The sequence below is a fragment of the Gymnodraco acuticeps genome, unplaced genomic scaffold (assembly GCF_902827175.1).
Source record: "Gymnodraco acuticeps unplaced genomic scaffold, fGymAcu1.1, whole genome shotgun sequence".
Lineage (NCBI taxonomy): Eukaryota > Metazoa > Chordata > Actinopteri > Perciformes > Bathydraconidae > Gymnodraco > Gymnodraco acuticeps.
The window spans coordinates 2,193,232-2,215,028 of record NW_022990772.1 but is presented as its reverse complement, the minus strand read 5'-3'; the positions used below and the strand labels follow the sequence as shown (position 1 = coordinate 2,215,028).

Here is a 21,797-nt window from a genome sequence, read left to right as displayed (position 1 = left end):
GCATTTCTGAACAAATATCAGGACAGTAAAGTCAATTAAACCTCAAAAGAAGCACATTTAACTTCAGAACAATGCTGTTAATCATATGGATGGTTCTTGGAAATCTTGCCAATTTCAGTGAACAAGCCAGAAAAATGTTCAATAAAAGGAACAATATGTGCAATCATTTTGTAGATAAACATGCAGTTTAAAAAGCAGTGGACAGTTCACTTCTTTGAGATTAAATTGGAATTACAAAAAACAAGGCCAGTATTTCATCTCCGCATGCTGATCACTTTAAGGGTTATGTGTTTGTGACTTTGTTCTGCTGTAGCGTCTGTAATATCCTCTGAGGCCATCATACTGTGGTTTTATGTGATCTGTTCCAGCTATTATGAGCCGCCTCCGGTCAGTGTTCTGCGCACATTATCTCATTAATGAGGATTAACATAATGTAGGTTGTTGCAATTTAGTAATCCAGGACTCCATTGTCAAAAAGTAGCTTAATCATATTTGAGACGTCTTTTGAAAGCCAATTTTTAGGCCTGGGTTAATCTACTCGGACCTGCTTTGGCTTTCATTTATAGCATGTATAGGTGTTATGGTTGTTCTGCACTTGATCCTGTGCCGAGCTTTATTGAGTGCTTGTGCTCTTTTTTCCGCAATGCCCTGCTTCTTATTCATACCGGTGCACACCTGTAATCTCAGGAGCTGACCCGGGGCTAGCACCGTCGTCCACCTACTGTATGGATGTCTGAGCGGATGAGGTTTGACCCTGCACTCGTAACCTGAGTTTGCACCAGTCGCACCTTGAAGGAAAACAAAAAGACTGCTGAAGATTTGTAGCAGCCATAAGTGCAATTATTGAAGCTCCATGTACCTGATAGCACTATTGCCAATAGTGCTATCAGGTGAAGAAAGTTCAACTTTGTTTTGTAGCAGGCTGCACAAAACTGAACAATGGCATGTCTAATTTGAAATTGCACACAATGCTTTATCTACAGGAGGCTGTGAATAATCGATAAATAAGCGCCTTCTAAGACATGACTAATCACACAACACATGGACAGATGTGGACAACTGTATTTCTCTCAAGAGGAGCAAAATATGTTTAGAATAAACACAGAATATATATTTGTTTATCATTTCAAAATAGTGACATTAAAAATGATGGGGGAGAACGGAGCTGGTCATGAAGTGCATAGTACGATTTAAATGGTTAGATTGAGTTTTTATAGGCCAAATCTTGTCTTTGGCATCCTGCTCTAATTTCTCAGAAATTAGCATGCACCTTTCCCTGAATGAACACAACAGGGCTGTCATTGGCCGTGACTTTCAAACTGACAAAAGGCTGCACTTGAAAAATATTAAACCTCCTCCTTAATTTATTCATCAAAATCAGTTTCTCTCTTCAAAACGCCCCCACTTAAACTCACATTAGTTTGACCATGGTAGCAGCAGCAACTTGCAAATAATACAATCATTTGTGTCGAGAAATATCACATTATGTGTGCTTGTATTCACATCACATTACTAAGTCCAGTCATGATAATAGCTCAGTGAGACTGCACCGTCAAGCACAGCCGAAGGCGTCTGTTTGTGATTAAAGTGGTTGGGACAAAAGGGTTCAGATGAAACATACATAAGGAAATAAAATGAGGATCAGAGTGAAGTGTTGGTAAAAAATTGCATTAAGGCGCATTAAAAAGGCATAGCCTAGAATAGAAAATACAAACATACTCAGCATGAAACACAACATTGTGGTGGGACCTGTGTCCTCTGTGTAAATGACATCTAGGAGCACAGCAGTGCTTTGAGGTCAATGCTAACATCGGCATGCTAACAAGCTCTCAATGACAATGTTTACATGGTAGTTCATCATTTTCGTTTTGCGTGTTAGCATACTGCCATTAGCAAATAGCACTAAACACAAAGTATAACTTATCTTGATGGGAATGTCATCAGTTATATCGTCATAAATCAAAACATAGGACACATTTTATTCACATGATGTTTGCGCTAAATGAAATGACAGAAGATCATCAAAGCTAGCATGAGTCATCCTGATGGGAAACAATTTAATCAGATCACATTCATCATAGGGGACTGAATGTAGGTCCTTGATTTGCCATTTCTTCCCCTCTGGGAATCCCTCCTTATCCTGAATATACTTTATCTGAAGCAAAAAGTCAAAGCAAACTTGACATTGCAGACATTTGGCCACGTAAGATAATGATCTCAGAATCAGAAACAGGTTTATTATTTAAAAACACTTCATTTTCCAATTAAATCATAAACTATGTAAAATTATTAGAAGTTGTTAGTCAGATTAAACAGAAAAAAGGGATGGAAGGAGGAAATAATAATCCCTCATCACTTGCTGCTTCCCTCATCACTTGCTGTTTGCGGTTTAAATGATCTCTTTTGCTGGCCAAACATGCTGGATGGAAAGCAGTGATGTCTCACTTGCCTTGGCCCTGCATCTGCAGTCCCTAAATCAGTCATGTTACCCATTGACTCTTGTCTGTTCTGGTGTTCCTGTTCATTGTTGTCTCCATTGTCGTTCTTGTCTGTTGTATCTCCTTCTTGTGTGTCCCTTTCTCCTGTTCTCCTTTCTTCATCCTCTACTCTGTTTGGCTCATCTGTGATGACTGTGGGTAAACACAAACAAGTATGTAAGTCAATCAGTTTCCAGCTCTGTCAAATAAATGAATTTCAAGATACACACATTTGTCTTCATTAAAATGAGTGTCACCACACTGTCACAAAATGTAATACTAACTAGGGATGCACGATAATTATCGGCCCGATATTAGGAATTATGACGTCATCCCGATAAACCCGATACCAGTATTAATAGCCCCGATAATATACAATATATTTTTTGGGTAAAAAAAAAGAAAAAAATACTGCGGTGTGGGTGGATTGGGATGAGGGGCGCTTGTTTTTCACTCGGCTCCTCCCGTTTTGCCAGTACTGTGGTATTAGTGGTTTAGGAAGAGGGGAGTTTTTCACAAATCCAGCGCTCCCTAACTCGTGAAGCCAGGACAGTAAATAAACATGTCGTCGGTGGTATGGGCGTTGGAGCTATGTGCAACTCAAGGCATATGCTCGAACCGGAGCTGCCTGGACGCTGCAATCATGTTGCGCACTATCCGTGCTGAGTGTGCTGACTTTTCGTACAATGTCCCACTGTCTGGCTTCCTGCATAAAGTCAAGTGCTCGGCGCAGTTGTGGCGAAATGTCGCTCCTCTGTTTTCATTTAAACAGCTCCGTATATCCGTTAGCGCAGCTAGCTAGCACCAGATGCTAACAACAACAATGCACATAAGGTCTCTCTCTCTCGCTCGCTCGGGCCACACATACACACACCCTCCCGGTCCTCCAGATGGCCAGTCGGTGACTACCGGTGAGCGTGGAAGTGTGGTCTGCCACAAGCGGGCGACAGGAGCGGGGCTGTCAGCATCAGCTTGTAGATGGTATTTTAAACTCGATGCGCTCTGAAACTACGGGGCGGCCGAGGAAAAAAAATACACATGCGTTAATCGCGTTAAAATAATTTGTGGCGTAAACATTTTTTTGTTATCGATATTGGTCTTGAGAAGCAGGAAGTTATCGGTATCGGTTTCAAAAAACCAATATCGTGCATCCCTAATACTAACCAATTGAAAATAGTTACATTTACATTGGAAACCTCTTGTAGATATCACTGTTAAGAGTAGTTATCTGCCAATAGGACAGAATCATTCCTATACAAATGCAGTTTGAGTAATTCACTTAATATATTCACTTAACACTTTAATATAGTCATTTTCACTTAATACTCTAATATAGTCATCTTTCTGCATTCAAAACTAAGGAAAGCTGTACAATTTGACATGATGAGGAAAAAAGGCCTCCGACAATGCAGATCATTTTTTGATCATATCAATTTTAAGATGGGGGTCAAGGCTTAATATTTGGGAGCATAGTGTCCCTTGCTCCCTTTCAGGAGCCCCACTGGATTGGCTTTGATCTGAAGTATTTGTATGAAAAGCTTGTTAGCTGACTGTCCATCTCATAATGTTCACATAGAAACTAGCTGTCAATAGGAAATATCATCAGAAGAATTATAATTTCATGCAAAAATCTGTCACAAAAAGAGGTTGCACATTTAAATTCAGGTGTTGTTATGGCAACGTCAGTGGCCACACAGCCACATTTACTGCTGCAAATACGTTCAAACATGCTGTCGACACGAAAAGCAGTGGCAACTATGCCACCATTTCAGCTGACTTTTTCTCAGAAATACTGTCACATAACATCCAGATATTTCAGTGCTAGGTTGATGCTTAGCTAAGCTAACTATGAAACACTGACAGGACTCAGGGTCAACTGTAAGGTAGCTTCTAGCTTCATGTCGAACACTGACAGTAAGTCAACATTTCCCAGAGAGCTTTCTTTGAAATCACCAAGTAACGCTAAAAAACACAACATTTAGATTGTATGACAAAGTGTTTATTTAATATATCTGGCTAGCTATAGCTACTTGCTAACGGTTTAGCTTACCCGCGCGATTCAAAGTAACGTCAACGTAGCTATAATTTATGCTTTGCTTACATGTTCTCATAACTTGTAAGTTTACTGACATTTACATACCTTGTTCACCTGGCTCAGGAGGTGGCTCTGGGGTTGTTGTGTGAGCCACCACTTGAGAATTGCCGTATTTTTTATTTTAAAAAAAATGTCCATCTTCAGAAACTCCGCGTCTGCGCCCGACAGTTTAAACACTGTCACAGACCTGTCAGACAATAAAACACGTTTATTTCCATGCAACTCTCTGGTCTGGTGGTGTCTTGCCTCTGTTGCATTCACTGAACACGGGAAATTACAAACCTGCCGTCCTCGAGGTAAAGTATGGTTAATCCATCCATCCATCTTCTTCCGCTTATCCGTGGTCGGGTCGCGGGGGTAGCAGTTCCAGCAGAGAGCCCCAAACTTTCTTTTCCCTGGCGACATCAACCAGCTCTGACTGGGGGATCCCAAGGCGCTCCCAGGCCAGCGAAGAGATATAATCCCTCCACCTGGTCCTAGGTCTACCCCTTGGTCTCTTCCCAGCTGGACGTGCCTGGAACACCTCCCTAGGGAGGCGCCCAGGTGGCATCCTAACTAGGTGCCCGAACCACCTCAACTGGCTCCTTTCGACGCGAAGGAGGAGCGGCTCAACTCCGAGTCCCTCCCTGATGACCGAACTTCTCACCTTATCCCTAAGGGAGACACCAGCCACCCTGCGGAGAAAACCCATCTCGGCCGCTTGTATCCGCGATCTCGTTCTTTCGGTCATGACCCATCCTTCATGACCATAGGTGAGGGTAGGAACGAAAATGGCCCGGTAGACAGAGAGCTTTGCCTTCTGGCTCAGCTCCCTTTTCGTCACAACGGTGCGGTAAAGCGACTGCAGTACCGCTCCCGCTGCTCCGATTCTCCGGCCCATCTCACGCTCCATTGTTCCCTCACTCGAGAACAAGACCCCGAGATACTTGAACTCCTTCACTTGGGGTAAGGACTCATTCCCTACTTGAAGTGGACAGTCCATCGGTTTCCTGCTGAGAACCATGGCCTCAGATTTGGAGGTGCTGATCCTCATCCCAGCCGCTTCACACTTGGTTGCGAACCGATCCAGTGAGTGCTGAAGGTCGCAGACCGATGAAGCCATTAGAACCACATCATCTGCAAAAAGCAGTGGTGCAATCCTTAGTCCACCGAACTGCAGACCCCCTCCCCCACGACTACGCCTCGAAATCCGATCCATGTATATTACAAACAGGATTGGTGACAAAGCGCAGCCCTGGCGGAGGCCAACCCTCACCGGAAATGTGTCCGACTTACTGCCGAGGACCCGGACACAGCTCTCGCTTCGGGAGTACAGAGATTGGATGGCCCTGAGTAGAGACCCCCTCACCCCATACTCCCGCAGCACCTCCCACAGTAACTCCCTGGGAACTCGGTCATACGCCTTCTCCAAGTCTACAAAACACATGTAGACCGGATAAGCGTACTCCCAGGCCCCCTCCAGGATCCTTGCGAGAGTAAAAAGCTGATCCGTCGTTCCACGACCAGGACGGAATCCGCATTGTTCCTCCTCAATCTGAGGTTCGACAATCGGCCTGACCCTCCTTACGGTTAATGTATTATATTATTGAGGGAGAATTTGTCCGGGGCTAAAGAAAAAACATCCGGGTCTAAAGCCATGGTTGGGACAAACGCGTTACAAACTAACGCGTTACTGTAACACAACTACCTTTTGCGGTAACCAATAACGTTACTAGTTACCTATTCCCATTCAGTAATGCCGTTATAGTTACTGTGATTTAAATGGGTGCGTTACTGCGTTACATTATGTGATCCAACTGAACCTAATCTCCCTGCGGATGTAATTTGCAGGCGAATACAGTGATGTCCTCTCACAGTACTATGGAAAAGTGAAAGTGACCAGAGAGGAGTGATGATTGGTTAACGCGGGGTAATATTTCAGGGTAAGCCAATCAGAGACAGAGTTGGGCGGGTCTTGCCTTATGGGGAAAATACACAGCCACACAAACACTTGCTAACACGCAACGCCCACCACCAGCACACACATACACACACACACACACACACACACACACACACACACACACACACACACACACACACACACACACACACACACACACACACACACACATACACGCACACGCACACGCACACGCACACACACACACACACACTCACACACACACTCACACACACACAATGGCAGATGCAAGTATCAGCGAGAGCAGCAGCGCATTTACAACTTGGAGATATAACCACTATTTTCAATTTGTGGGGATAAAGGACGCAAAAAATATTACGGTCAAATGTAAACTGTGTGCAGGACAGAAAGCATTGTCCACTTGATTGTTGAGGCTACAATAAAGATGCCTGTCAAAATGTCTAAACATATATTTTGTGTTTTATTGTTCCACTACATTTCATAATGATAATTGCTGGAATGATGGGGAGTTGTCTTTTCTCTTACTGTGCCACAGAACAACACAAAAACTTGTATTTGTATTGTTATTATTTTTAAAGTAAAGTAACTTGTTACTAGTTACTTTTATAATTTAGTAACTAATAAAGTAACTAGTTACTTTTTGAGAGCAGTAACTATAGCTATTACTATACTTTTTAAAAGTAACTTGCCCAACACTGGTTATAACCATAGGTTATAACTCATAAAAAACGAAAGGGAGGAAAAATGATATACGTAGCCTACAGTATAAATTAAGTATATGTGATTTTGATTCAGGGTTGTATTTTTATTTTGCTGTAAGTAGCCAATAGAGCTCAACAGACTAATTAAAGCAGGTCAGCTATTGTCCTGGAGCAGAAATAATAGCTCCAAGTGGCTGTGTTAAAAAATATATATTATGGTCCACTTTGGGAGAGAGCATCATAAGGAATTAATAAACAGTTACAGTCAGGGGAAAGCTCACTCACCTGTGGTCAGATCCCAGCAGAGCTCTCAAAGTTGAGTTGGATCAAACTCTGACTAACTCTCCTCGCAAGCTGAATTCTAATGATGGCAGAAATTCCATCTTTGGTGAGAAGGTTAGGTTACACAGTATCTTCACTCAATAGATTCAGATCAGATCTATTGTCAACCACGACAGTCCGCTGCAGAGAGTGACAGAGTGAAAGATGTGAGAGATGACAGAAAGTGATACTCTCTGTCTACAGACCGTATCTCTCACTGTTCCCTGCAGAGCTTTGCCCTGTTTCCATCACCTCACCAATGAGCACCTACACACCTGCATTAGAATTAACATTTTTCCGAACATGTCCTGTTTTCTTTTGTTTAAATGTTTTTGTGCTACGACTGATGTTTTTAATGTTAAAGATAGCTTTGTGTGCCATACATGTTGGTTTTTCCAACATGTTATTTTATTTTGGTCACAATTGTTATGCACTCAGTAATGAAACAAATTCAAAATAAAATAAATACTAGGGACCTGGTAAAAAAAAAAAGTGGAATATTTAAAAACTTTTTGGCCATGTGCAGTTTGATTAAAATTCAATAAACACACGTCTTTATTTAAAAGTAATTAAACTCAACTGTGCAGGTATTTTCTGTCGAAGAGTCCCTTAGATTTCTGTTTCATCCGATTGCCTCAAGTAACTCTAAAGATAGCTGTTATTGATTCTTCCATTTTACTAACTTTAACTTGAAATACTTGTCATATTTGAAGAATGAACATTAACGCTCATTCAGTTATTAAATAAACGTATAGCAGAGAGTGAATTATGGGGATGCACGAAATTGTGCACTGCAACAAAATGCTTCTGAGGAGTTTGTTTTACTCTCCTTAATGATTTAAATTTGTGATAAAAGGGGCAAAAAATTACAATATTTCTGGGAATCAGTTTGAAGTAGCTTTTTTTTTATGTGACAGAGTGAATTATCTTTGAAGGGAGGGACTATAGTGTCCCCTGAGGCACAAGCTGCGTTTGGTAAAGCGCACAGCGGATGTTATTTTCTTCCAGAGCTAAACATGTGCCACGGACCATCGCTCTTCATGGATTGAGAATTAATTATATTTCACGTTTTCCAGTTTTAAATCACATAATATGTGTTAGGAACTTAATGAGTGAATACGTGCTTTTGGAGAGTGCGCGAGTTTGTTTCCCAAGTTTGGAGACCAGACGCCAGCTGGAGAGTGTCGAGTGCCTCCATCACAACAAAAACAACGTCAACAACTACTAAAACATCTAGGCTTTTTAAACGGATCTCAAGATGAATGACACGGACGATTTTTGCAAAAACAACCAAACAGGGAACATGACCGACCCGTCATGTGTAAAACCAGCTCCCGCGTCCCACAGCCAGTTCGACCTCGTCACTTTCATGCACATATTGCCTTTAATTTACGGCATCCTGTGTTCAGTGGGAGTTATAGCCAATGGACTGGTCATTTACGCGGTGAAAGCATGCAAGAAGAAAATGGTATCAGACATATACTTGCTGAACTTAGCAATAGCCGACATGCTGTTCTTGCTGGTGATGCCGTTCAACATTCACCAGCTGGTCAGAGACAGGCAATGGGTCTTTGGAAGCTTTATGTGCAAAGCGGTGGTGGTCGTGGATGTCAGCAACCAGTTTACCACAGTGGGAATTGTGACTGTATTGTGCATTGATCGGTAAGTGTTAAATAACTCCATATCACAGACTTGGTTCCAATATTCGTCGATATTATATTCTAAATGACAAGGTGTTGGGAAAAAGTAAGATATATTTTTAAAGCATCCCATTATCACGTTTTGAAGATAATATAGCATATAGGCCTATAGGCTACCAGGGCTTCGGTTTGGGATTTTTTTCATTATCAGATAATATGACAATTATTTTCTCTATTAATCTTTTGGACTTGTTTGAAAATAGGAAAAGTGTTTTTTTAAAGTTCAAGATGATGTCTGTAAATGTATTTTTCCTTAAACCCAAAATGTATATTTTACTTTTAGCCTACATGATATAAAACTGAGAAAAAGCAGGAAATCTCCACATGTAAGAGGCTTTAAGAGGCTTTAAGCAGCATGTTCTGCAATCCCTGCTAGAAAAATGACTTTTAATTTATTATTGAAAAAGCTGGCAATTGATTTTTTTGTTGAACTAATCATTCTTGGAATAATTGTGACAGCTGCAATGTATTTTGTCGACATTTCATTTACTTTTAAGTATTACATATTCCCTGTTTCTCAGTGTAATGTACAGATGCCATTGTTAAAAAAAAGAGGTCACTTAGCAGCAGTCCATCTGAAGATACACTCATGGAGCAGGGTAACATCTGTGAAGCAGCCCATGAAGACCTAATATTCACCACATAAATGAAATTAGAGTCATGTTTATGATCTGAGCACATCAAGGACATTTTAATGAGTCTGTGTGCCAAGTGTTGGACTGATAAACATCTCCATTTGAAGGTAATCACCGGAGCAGGGGTTGCTCTCACAGCTTTAATGTAACACATCTTCAGTGTAACATAATGCTTTTCTGTAGGCCATTTGACCAGCTAATTGTGTTCTGAGAGCAGCACCTGCAGAGAAAAACAGCATTTACTTGTTCCATCACATGTGGTTATAGAGCACTTAAGTTTTGTTTGTTGTTTTCATTTCATCAAAAATATTTTTTAATCTAGCCTTGCCATTTCAACAATTCAGCTCTATCCTTTTCAATAACTTTAATTATAAGTTTTAAAAAGTCACAAAGGTTTGCTGAAGCAAATACTGGAAGGAAATCAAGAGGAAATTCAGCTCCAACGTGCTCAACACAAGAAATGATAGGCTGTTCTTCTGCTGAAATTAGGTCACTAATATAACCATTCACACCAGCAGACAAAAGAAAGCTAACATAAAGATTACTGACATTACAAAGAGAAAACATAATTACAATTCTTTCGTAGGGCTGTTTAAATAAAAAAAATTAAATCCGAATTATATAAAAAAGGGACTATTTTTCCATTTGACAGCTCTAATAATACTCCTCTGCTTCATGCCCGATCAAAACAAGAACACATTTCTGTCCAATGGATTATCCAAGTTAATGAGCGCATCAAGTCACATGGAAAAAGTTAACTTCTGATGCTAAACTTACAAAGTTATGTCTGTCCAAAACATGCACGTCTAGTTCAAACAACAACTTTCTCTAAATTTTAAAATGTTCCAGCCACCAAACAAACAATATAACTTTAACCAGTGGTGAAGAGAAAGCACACTACCAAGTACCAACAAAGACAGAGTTGCTTTAATCCACACAGGAAAGAGTTATTTCTGCATGTTCCACTTCGACTGAAGACAGTGTGTAATTTAATTTGATTTCATGGTTTCAAGTTATTTGGATATCAACATGCAGTGTTTCCCCTAGGATGGAGTCATAGCAGCGGTGCTAAGGCACGTGGGCCCAGCATAATGTGAGCGCGGAGTGCGTGGAATTTTTTAGTGTGTGCGCGTGCGAAGTGCGCCCCGGCAATTTGTTTCTATGTGTCTGCCAGCACAAGAAAGGCTCTTGAGGCCTAGTACCAGGGCCGGTTCTAAACAATTTGCTGCCCTAGGCAAGATTTTAGGCGAGATTTTATATATAAAGAATAAATGAAAAATCTCTACAAAAGACAAATACACTACAAAAACAGAAACTTATTGACATAGGTAATGTACGACAACATGGCTTAAAATGATTCAGTATTGTATGAACATGTTTGAATTGGGGGGTGGACGTCACCTCCTCTAGGGGGGTCCGGGGGTATGCCCCCCCCGGGAAGATTTTTTTTAACATTTTAAAGTAAAATGCTTCAATCTGGTGCACTTTGAGCACACAATTACTAGAGACTAGATCTAGGGGGTACAACTCTAAAACACCCATATGAAAAAGATCGGTTTACATTTTAATAACCAAATAAGTATGTGAACATAACCAATAACCTACCACAGCCAATAACAAATAAATGTAACTTATTTTATTTTTGTTGTTCATTTATATCTTATTTTACCTAGTTAACATTTATTTATTTATGCATATTTTTGTATCTCTCCAACTTTAAACGATATTTTTGGTTTACTGTCCTATAGTATACATTGGAATGATTTCAAACCTGTTTTTATTTATCCTAAGAAATATAAAGGAGTGCCTTGGAAATATGTGTAACACATATTTGTTTGAGACCCACTGAGATAACTTAGACTAAAATGAACTATCTAAACACTCAGAGAGTCCTTTACCTCACTGAGCCTCTCAGTCTGACGGGAGAGCTCTCCTCCACCCTGGTTGTAGAAACATCTACTTCAAGCAGAAAGGGCTATAAAGGCAATTCGTCTGAAAGACAACAAGATAACCTACCACCCAAAACAGATTAACCAGACTTTTTATGAATTTTATAACAAATGATACAAATCTCAAAGTGATTACTCACAAGATGAACTGGACAATTATCTCCATAACATCAATTTACCTACATTATCTGATTTAGATCAAGAGTATCTAAACTCATCAATTACAGAAGTAGAAGTTTTGGCTGCAATTAAATCTATGCCTATAAATAAAAGCCCAGGGCCAGATGGCTTCACGGCAGAATTTTATAAAGAGTTTTGGACTGAACTTCAACCTATATTTATGTCAATGGTTAACAACTTCTAACAGAACACTTCCTCAATCAATGAATCTTGCATACATTACTGTACTACATAAAGATGGGAAAGACCCCTTGAATTGTTCTTCATTTAGGCCTATAAGCCTCTTGGATCATGATTATAAGATTATCACCAAATTATTAGCAAAACGACTGGAAATTATTTTACCTAAACTAATTAGTCCTGATCAAACAGGTTTTGTCAAGGGCAGATATTCTTCTGATAATATAAGGAGACTTTTGAATATTATAAACCATTTGGACACGGGTCAGAAGCCATCTCTGCTTCTTTCTTTAGATGCAGAGAAGGCTTTTGACAGGGTTGAGTGGAATTTTCTTTTTGCTATCTTGAACAGGTTAAATATGGGCTCTCGGTTCATAGAGTGGGTCAAATCAATTTATAAAAATCCTAAAGCAGCGGTTATTACTAACTGCAGTTCCTCAGATTGTTTTCCACTAACAAGGGGGACAAGACAGGGATGTCCTCTGTCACCTTTGCTTTTTGCAATTGTAATTGAACCACTGGCGTCATGTGTGCGAGACAACATAAGTATTAAAGGAGTGGAGATTAACCAGCCTGTCCTCCTACAAAAAACGACCATATAGGTCGATTGTTCAGCAGCTAAATACGACCCAGAGTCACGTTTTAAAGTGTAGCACCTCTAGTGGTCGTGTAAGAAACAACATGCTCCTGTCGATTGCAAACGCTCCGGAGGGTCGTTTATTCACAAATTACCCTCTGGAAAATCCTAAATTGTGGAATAGTTTGGCCATTAAAATGCTTTTTTATTAGATTTCTAGCGAGAAGTGTATATTGTACTTTTATAATCTACGTCCAGTGGATGTGTAGGATCTACAGTTTGATAGATATACGAAGATAATTTGAGGTCTCGCCAGGAGAACGTGTACTGTATATGGGGCAGCTTCTATGTAAAGTTAGCATGGGTGAAAACAGTATTTCCGGTCTCGAAGTTTTCATAATAAAACCGGAAGTATTCCCCACACTGTCAAATGATCTCCATTACTCATCCACTTAAAAACATCAGTTTATCCTTGTTAATTACACAATATTGATTGGTTTAAATTGTGTACAATGCTTTTGTGTTTTTAACCTTCGATTCGGAAAAACAAATAGTTTTTTCGGAGTTTAGACACTACAGAGTTTCCGAAGACACTACACTACCCAGAATCCCCAGCTATCGTTTGGGACTACAACATCCGCCTTGCTTTACAAACCCCGTGATTAGCCCTCAAGCTCTGTGATTGGATGTTGGAGTGGCAGTGCGACAAGGTTACGCCGAATGTCAAACAGCTCTTTGAAATGGAATGGAACCACGCCAGACTATCCAAAACTGGACTTGGACGGGTCCAGCCCAGCCCTCCCCCACAGAATTACACATGCTGGCTATTGTGTGTTTCGCAATATGTTCTATGGCACGTCTCTACTGGGAATTGTAGTTTTATAAGACGTTTTCGTATTTCCCACAATTAGAAGTTGCCAGTATTAAACTGTATACATCCCGGGAGGTTTAGGGGATACGAAACACATTGGTGTTATCAAATTTAAAACATATAATTAATACATGGGTGAAAATTGCTTGTGCCATAATGGGCAGCATTAATATACCCACATGACAGCTAAGGTCAGAAGAGCTTTATTTAACAGCTGGTCTTATGTCTGTGACCCCTCCTGTTGTTAATTGATAAGCCTGAAACATGCACTTGTCAAGGTTCAGATGCACATTTAGCAAATATGGCAGTAGCCATCGATCATCTTAAGATAAGATACTTTATTGATCCCAATTTGGGAAATGTTTTTGTTACAGCAGCATGTACTACTTTGTTCTACTCCACTACAATTCAGAGGTCAACCTGGTATTTTTACTCTACTACATTTATTTTTGTTACTTTGCAGATTCTGATTAATGATGTGAAATATAAACAACCCTTAAATCAGACTTTCGTTACACCTGAGTAAAATTCAGCCTTATCAGTTTGTCTGTTTTGCACATCCACCTGTTAATATCTTTGGACGTCCTGCACTAAACTGTTTTATTTTAGAGATCACTACAGTATCTTCTTGATATTTTCTATTCTATATTTCTATCATTGACCCCTATTTTGTATGTAGGCTACTCTTAATATTTAAATGTTTTCATAAAAATTAAACTTATTCAACAACTAAATTCAATAACGTGCTTTAACCACTAGGAGGTACGGTTTAGACCAGTGGTCTAGTTAATAAAACATAATAATATCAAACATAATATGACTATTCACTTTATTGTGAAATTAAAACAGAACGGTAAAGGAAAATACAGTTTCAGTCTCTCAATGTGAAGCTTATGCATTGTACCATAAACTTTTATAGACCTGTAACAGTCAACTGCATGAGGAGTTGGAAAGGTAGTTCAGAAAATCAGTAATATCTTTAAAAACTACAAAAAAATCCCTTTCTATCAGCTGTGCACCGTTATGGTGTAAATACAGACTATCTACTTATTGGATCAAATATAAAAGTCAGCCGAATTAGTGTTGATACTGCAAGGAGACGTATTGTGTGAAAAGAAATGGAAGATGTTGTTTAATTGTTGATATGTTATGGTCCACGTCACGTATTCAGTTTTGGCGGCATCTCTTCCAGTTTGTCAAAAGGTCTTCTGATCAGGGCTCTATAAATACATATCTACGGCAGATATGTAATATTTAATGCAGCCGAACCGTGTATTACAATGCCGTTATGTGATGACTTTCAAAGAGAAAAGCAAGAACACTCGGAATAAAGTATTATTTATTTTTTTTAAATGTTTTCCGATTTCATATCACATAAACACCATATCCTGACGTGCATTGCGGCGTGATTTTAGCCTATCAAAAAACTCTGAAAAAAGAAATGTGTCTCTCAGAATCGAAAGAGAAAACCCTATGGGAAAAACACAAAAGCATTGTACACAATTTAAACCAATTAATGTCGTATAATTAACTAGGATAAACTGATGTTTTTTAGTGGATGAGTAGGCCTACTGCAGATATCACTGTTAAATCATTTGATCATTGGTTTTATTATGAAAACGTCGAGACCGGAAATACTGTTTTCAACCCGTAACTTTACATGGAAGCTTGCCGCATATACACGTTCTCCTGACGAAACCTCAAATCATCTTCGTAATATCTATCAAACTATAGATCCTACATAACGACTGGACGTAGATTCTAAAAGTACAATATATACTTCTCACTAGAAATCTAATCATAAAGCGTTTTAATGGCCAAACTATCCTACAATTTAGGATTTTACAGAGAGGGTTATTTGTGAATAAACGACCATCTGTAACGTTTGCATTCAACGGGAGCACTAGAGGCCGACAACTTTAAAACGTAATTATAGGTCGTATTAAGCGCTTGAACAAACGACATATTTGGTCGTAATAAGGGCTTGAACAATCGACCCATTTGGTCGTATGAGTTGGAGGACTTGTTGAGATTAACGATGAACACAACATTTCTTTGTATGCTGACGATATCATTCTTTACTTAACAGACCCAGAAAATGCAGTACCACACTTGCACAACACGATAGAGCAATTTGGAAGATACTCAGGATATAAAATTAATTTTAAGAAATCGAATGCTTGTTTCTTAAATATGACGCCAACAGCAAATTTGGAAAAGTCTTGTTCTTTTAATTTGTCACCAGGTGGCTTTAAATACTTAGGAATAAATATAATACCACACCTGGATAATCTGTTTAAAGAGAATTACAATCCACTCATTGACAAAATCAAACAGGATTTATCTAAATGGTTCACATTACCAATATCACTGCTAGGAAGAATCAATGTCATAAAAATGAATATTCTACCGAGATGTATTTTTCTTTCTCAAATGTTACCATGCTATTTATCCGCTGACTATTTTGAATCTCTCAATAGACACATCTCAAAATGTATCTGGTGTAATAAAAAACCAAGAATCAAGTTAATTACTCTTATAAAACCAGAAACTATGGGTGGTCTTGGTCTTCCCAACTTTCAACACTACTTCTGGTCAGCTCAATTAAGAAATGTACTATCTTGGTCTCTGGGAAGAAAGGATTCACTATGGGTTCAGATAGAAGCCAATACCTTTGACCCGTTGCCAGTGGAAACTCTTATATTTGTTAAAGACTTCAATAAGGTGAAAAATATGGCCAAATATTTTACAGTGGTCAATACACTTTTAGCCTGGAGGGACTGTACAAAAAAAGTTCATGTTAACTCAGGTATTTCAATCTTTTCTCCTATTTTGAACAATCCTGATCTTAGCAAATATTTGTTGTCAATTAATATAAACAAATGGACGAAATCAGGTATAAAGCAATTGAAACATTTGTTCCACAAAGATATAACATTGAAATCATTTAATGATTTAAGAGCAGAATATGACATTTCAAATAAGGATTTTTTTCCTGCAAATACCTGCAAATTAGGAACGTGATCCACTCAATTATTAAAAGCAATAAATTGAGATCGGGATTGTTGGAAGAGGAGGAGATATTGATGTCATTGAGCACGATCAAAGGTAAAATTAGAGAATTTAATGCAGTTTTTTCTAAAAGAGCTCAGTCATCCTTTCCCACTTTAAAAAAGATCTGGGCTAAGGACTTAGGGATACAGATAGATGAAACTACTTGGCTGAATATCTGTGAAAGGACACATTTTCCATTCACAAGCAATACAATCAAAGAAGCGAACTTCAAATTTCTCAACAAATGTTACCTCACACCCATAAAGATGCATAGCAATTCCAAAGAAAACTCTTCAAAATGTCCGAGATGTAAAGTAAAAGAAGGAACATTTATGGATCTGTTTTGGGACTGTGATCTCTTGAAACATTTCTGGGATTCGATTCATGCGCTCACAAAAGCCGTTTTAGGCATCGAAATGAGCCAAAATCCATGTTTTTTCCTGTTAAATGACATGCCAAACTTTAAACTGAACCCCAAACATTACAGAATACTAATCACAATAACATATTTTGCCAAGAAATGTATACTTTTACTCTGGAAGAATGAACGTCCTCCAACATTTAAACTTTTCATTGATCAGATAACACATTTTTTACCTCTGGAGAAAATGACATTGGAAAAATATAATCGTGGACATATCTTTCAAGCTCTGTGGTTGCCAGTGTTTTCTTATTTGGAAAATATATCTGAGATATGACCACTGATGGAATGGTGCACTCTGTGGCTATTTTGCCTGACGGCCGGAAATACTAGTTGTGTTGTCATTGTCTATATTGTCGCTGTATTGTATAATTATTTGTTTGTTTTACTTTGATGCAGGTTTTTTTTTTCGTTTTATGTTTATTTTCATGGCTCTGTTGTTTAAGTTATATTGATAAGCATTTTTTTGCGGGTGGAGGGAGGGAGGGGGGAGTGTACTGTGGTACTGTGATATTACAATATAAATGAAATGGCATCGATTACTGTACACTATAATGAAATAAAAAGACTTGTAAAAAAAGAAAATAAACATCTACTTCTTATATCCGTTAGCGCAGCTAGCACCAGATTCTAATAACAACAGCACCGGTACCGGTGCGCCCTCGCTCTCTCGCTCCCACGCTCGCACTTTGGCTGTGAGCTGCGGGCGCATGATAAGCCAACATCCCCCACTTTCATCACTTACAGCGCCCATCGTACAGGGCAAATGAAAAGTGTAACCCCGCTGCGCCGCCGCTATTTGTATATAAGGGAAACACTGAAATGTACCCGTTTCCAAATCAAAGAAGAGTCACGTATAAACATTATTAGAAGAGCAATTGTAGTAATACAAGAAGTAGAAAGAGAAACCTTCACAAAAAGAAAAAAACAATTCACCTGAACCTATTTGCTCAAGCCTAATGCCTTTCCTCACACAACAGACAACCACAGAGCATTACATACAGTGGGGCAAAAAAGCATTTAATCAGCCACCAATTGTGCAAGTTCTCCCACTTAAAAAGATGAGAGAGGCCTGTAATTTTCATCCTAGGTATACCTCAACTATGAGAAAAAAATATCCAGAAAATCACATTATCTGATTTTTAAAGAATTTATTTGCAAATTATGGTGGAAAATAAGTATTTGGTCAATAACAAAAGTTCATCTCAATACTTTGTTATATACCCTTTGTTGGCAATGACAGAGGTCAAACATTTTCTGTAAGTCTTCACAAGGTTTTCACACACTGTTGCTGGTATTTTGGCCCATTCCTCCATGCAGATCTCCTCTAGAGCAGTGATGTTTTGGGGCTGTCGCTGGGCAACACATACTTTCAACTCCCTCCAAAGATTTTCTATGGGGTTGAGATCTGGAGACTGGCTAGGCCACTCCAGGACCTTTAAATGCTTCTTACGAAGCCACTCCTTTGTTGCCCGGGCGGTGTGTTTGGGATCATTGTCATGCTGAAAGACCCAGCCACGTTTCATCTTCAATGCCCTTGCTGATGGAAGGAGGTTGTCACTCAAAATCTCACGATACATGGCTCCATTCATTCTGTCCTTTACACGGATCAGTCGTCCTGGTCCCTTTGCAGACAAACAGCCCCAAAGCATGATGTTGCCACCCCCATGTTTCACAGTAGCTATGGTGTTCTTTGGATGCAACTCAGCATTCTTTCTCCTCCAAGCACGTCTAGTTGAGTTTTTACCAAAAAGTTCTATTTTGGTTTCATCTGACCATATGACATTCTCCCAATCCTCTTCTGGATCATCTAAATGCTCTCTAGCAAACTTCAGACGGGCCTGGATATGTACTGGCTTAAGCAGGGGGACACGTCTGGCACTGCAGGATTTGAGTCCCTGGCAGCGTAATGTGTTACTGATGGGAGCGTTTGTTACTTTGGTCCCACCTCTCTGCAGGTCATTGACTAGGTCCCCCCGTGTGGTTCTGGGATTTTCGCTCACTGTTCTTGTGATCATTTTGACCCCACGGGGTGAGATCTTGCGTGGAGCCCCAGATCGAGGGAGATTATCAGTGGTCTTGTATGTCTTCCATTTTCTAATAATTGCTCCCACAGTTGATTTCTTCACACCAAGATGCTTACCTATTGCAGATTCAGTCTTCCCAGCCTGGTGCAGGTCCTTTGTCAGCTCTTTGGTCTTGGCCATAGTGGAGTTTGTAGGTGACCAAATACTTATTTTACCGAGGAATTTACCAATTCATTCATTTAAAATCCTACAATGTGATTTCCTGGATTCTTTCCCCCCATTCTGTCTCTCATAGTTGAAAATTACAGGCCTCTCTCATCTTTTTAAGTGGGAGAACTTACACAATTGGTGGCTGACTAAATACTTTTTTGCCCCACTGTATCTACTGCACTATGGGTTGGGCAGTCCAAAGTGCACATTTTTGAACATATCAATATCTTAGCTTGGCTGATCAGCGGCAGCACATCTGCAGGCCTGCCAGATTTGGTACACACATGATTCAACTATCACACTAAAACTTTATTTAAGTTACTTTTGTCAAGGATCAGAATTCCAAACACTACATGAAACCAAATAAACGAATAGTCTATGATAATTGAAATTTAGCAGGCTGTCCTGGAACGAATCACAAGAATGTCGGAGTCTTAACAGGACTGCTAAAGGGACGGACGCGGATAAACATACTGTAAAAAGGAACTGGAAATAGGTAATTTGCCCCACTTAATTGACACTCGCTGTTGGTGATGACAAAGTGGTCATTCATTTCCAGCAAATGTCCTCAAGACTGTCAATTTTGTCCAAACTAGCTGAGCGGCTGTCAAGGGGTGAACTCAGAGGCATGAACTCAAATGCACAACTCAGACTCAGACTCGGGTGGTATTCAAAAATAAAGACTTTACTGGAATTAACACAGTAACAAAAACAAGAAACACAAAATCACTCTTCCGAGGAAAAACTAAATGCAATAATCGTGATCATGAGAAAACAGGATACGACCATGGAGCAGGCTTGAACGTGGTCATGAATAAGAAACGAACTGGCACTGGACAGGTGGGGACTAACACAATATATACACAAGGTGAGGGGGACAGGTGGAAACAATCAGGGCGGCGAAACCAATCACAAACACAGGAGACACATAGGGTCGGGGAGCATGGAGTTCTGAAACGAGAGGAGGAATACTTTTTACAATAAGACAGAGGGCACAAAACAAAGGGACATGACAAAACTAATATAAAGAATAGACTTTCATGATAAGTTTCCGAGACATGACAGCGGCTTTTGAAATGAAACAATCAAATGAATAATCCAAATGGAAATGTGTTCATTTTCCACTGCTGCCATCCTGGGTAAATTATACTTATTTGCGCAATAAATATATTGAGAGTGCATGACATTCTACTTGATGTAATTATATTCCTTTACTTGATTTGAGTCTCTGAGATTGTCAAAAATGAAAACGACCACTTGAAGCAAAACTGCCCTTCAGTGATGTTGCTTCAGTCATTTGTGTTACTGACAGGACTCACACTAAAATATCTTCCTCCTCCTTTAGGTACATAGCTATTGTCCACCCCACCTCCGAGAAGAGGACCATCCAGTGGACCATCATCATCAACATGCTGGTTTGGCTGGGCAGCATGCTCCTCACCGTCCCCGTCATGCTGTACGCCAAGGCCGTGCGCAGGCAGCAATTTGAGGTGTGCATAATAGACCTGGAAGGACCTGAGGACATGTACTGGTACACTCTCTACCAGTCTATCCTGGGCTTCATCATCCCTCTTTTCATCATCAGCACCTTCTACTCTCTCACCCTCTACCACGTCTTCAGCTCCATCCGCCGCGTCAAGCGCAAGCAGTCCGTTTGGGCTAAAAGAGCCACCAAGATGGTCCTCATGGTCATCGCCCTGTTCTTGATCTGCTGGTCGCCCTACCACGTCATTCAGGTGATCAACCTGAGCAACGACAACCAGAATCTGGCCTTCATCTACGCCTACAACATCAGCATCTGCCTCTGCTACTCCCACAGCTGCATCAACCCACTCATGTTGCTAATCTTCGCCCAGAATTACCGCGAGCGTCTTTGCTCCAGGAACGCGCTCTACAGCTCCCAGCACTCCTCCAAGGTCACGGTGGTCAAAACGGACGGCTCCAGTACGACCAACGACCCCAACTACCGCTGCACTGTCATCTAATCACAGTGGACTTTTTTCCTTTCTTGTTTTTTGTTCGTACACATGTCGATGTTCTTGCCCAATAAGGAAGTTACTTGTGGCCTGTGAAGTCATGTTTTTGCAGCTTTGGAGATTGATACCCTTCAAAACAAAAACAAAAAAACTAGGTATGAAGCTTTAGCATAAAAGTCAACCATGCGTAGGCCTAAGTAACATGTATTTTAAAAGTGCCATTTTTTTTACATTTGCAGTGCAATATGCACTTACTTACTCACTCAACATACATTATTCAATTCACATTGCCCTATAGTCATGATGATAATGATAAATTATACATATTAATTGGATGGGAATATGTTATAATGTAATATTTATGTTTGTTAAACCATTCAGTGATTGTTACTATGTAATTAGTTTTATTTAAGGATTCATATTTGTATTATATTTGTCTCCTAAAACTTGGGCCCAGCCAAGCACACCTGAGGTATCACACACATGCTTAAGATCCAGC

At 39.8% G+C, this 21,797-nt stretch overlaps 1 protein-coding gene and 1 long non-coding RNA gene across 2 annotated transcripts; one reads left to right on the top strand and one right to left on the bottom strand.

Moving 5' to 3' along the window:
- Positions 1 to 2,550: 2,550 nt before the first annotated feature.
- On the bottom strand, positions 2,551 to 5,048 carry LOC117556938. The gene is made up of 3 exons (XR_004570641.1): positions 4,855 to 5,048; positions 4,618 to 4,759; positions 2,551 to 2,630 (listed from the first exon to the last, which is right to left on the bottom strand). It is a non-coding gene; the product is annotated as an uncharacterized LOC117556938 (long non-coding RNA).
- Positions 5,049 to 8,776: 3,728 nt separating this feature from the next.
- LOC117557005 (melanin-concentrating hormone receptor 2) lies at positions 8,777 to 21,307 on the top strand. The gene is made up of 2 exons (XM_034232674.1): positions 8,777 to 9,180; positions 20,668 to 21,307. The coding sequence occupies exons 1-2, from the start codon at positions 8,777 to 8,779 to the stop codon at positions 21,305 to 21,307; spliced, it is 1,044 nt and encodes a 347-aa protein (XP_034088565.1).
- Positions 21,308 to 21,797: the final 490 nt, after the last annotated feature.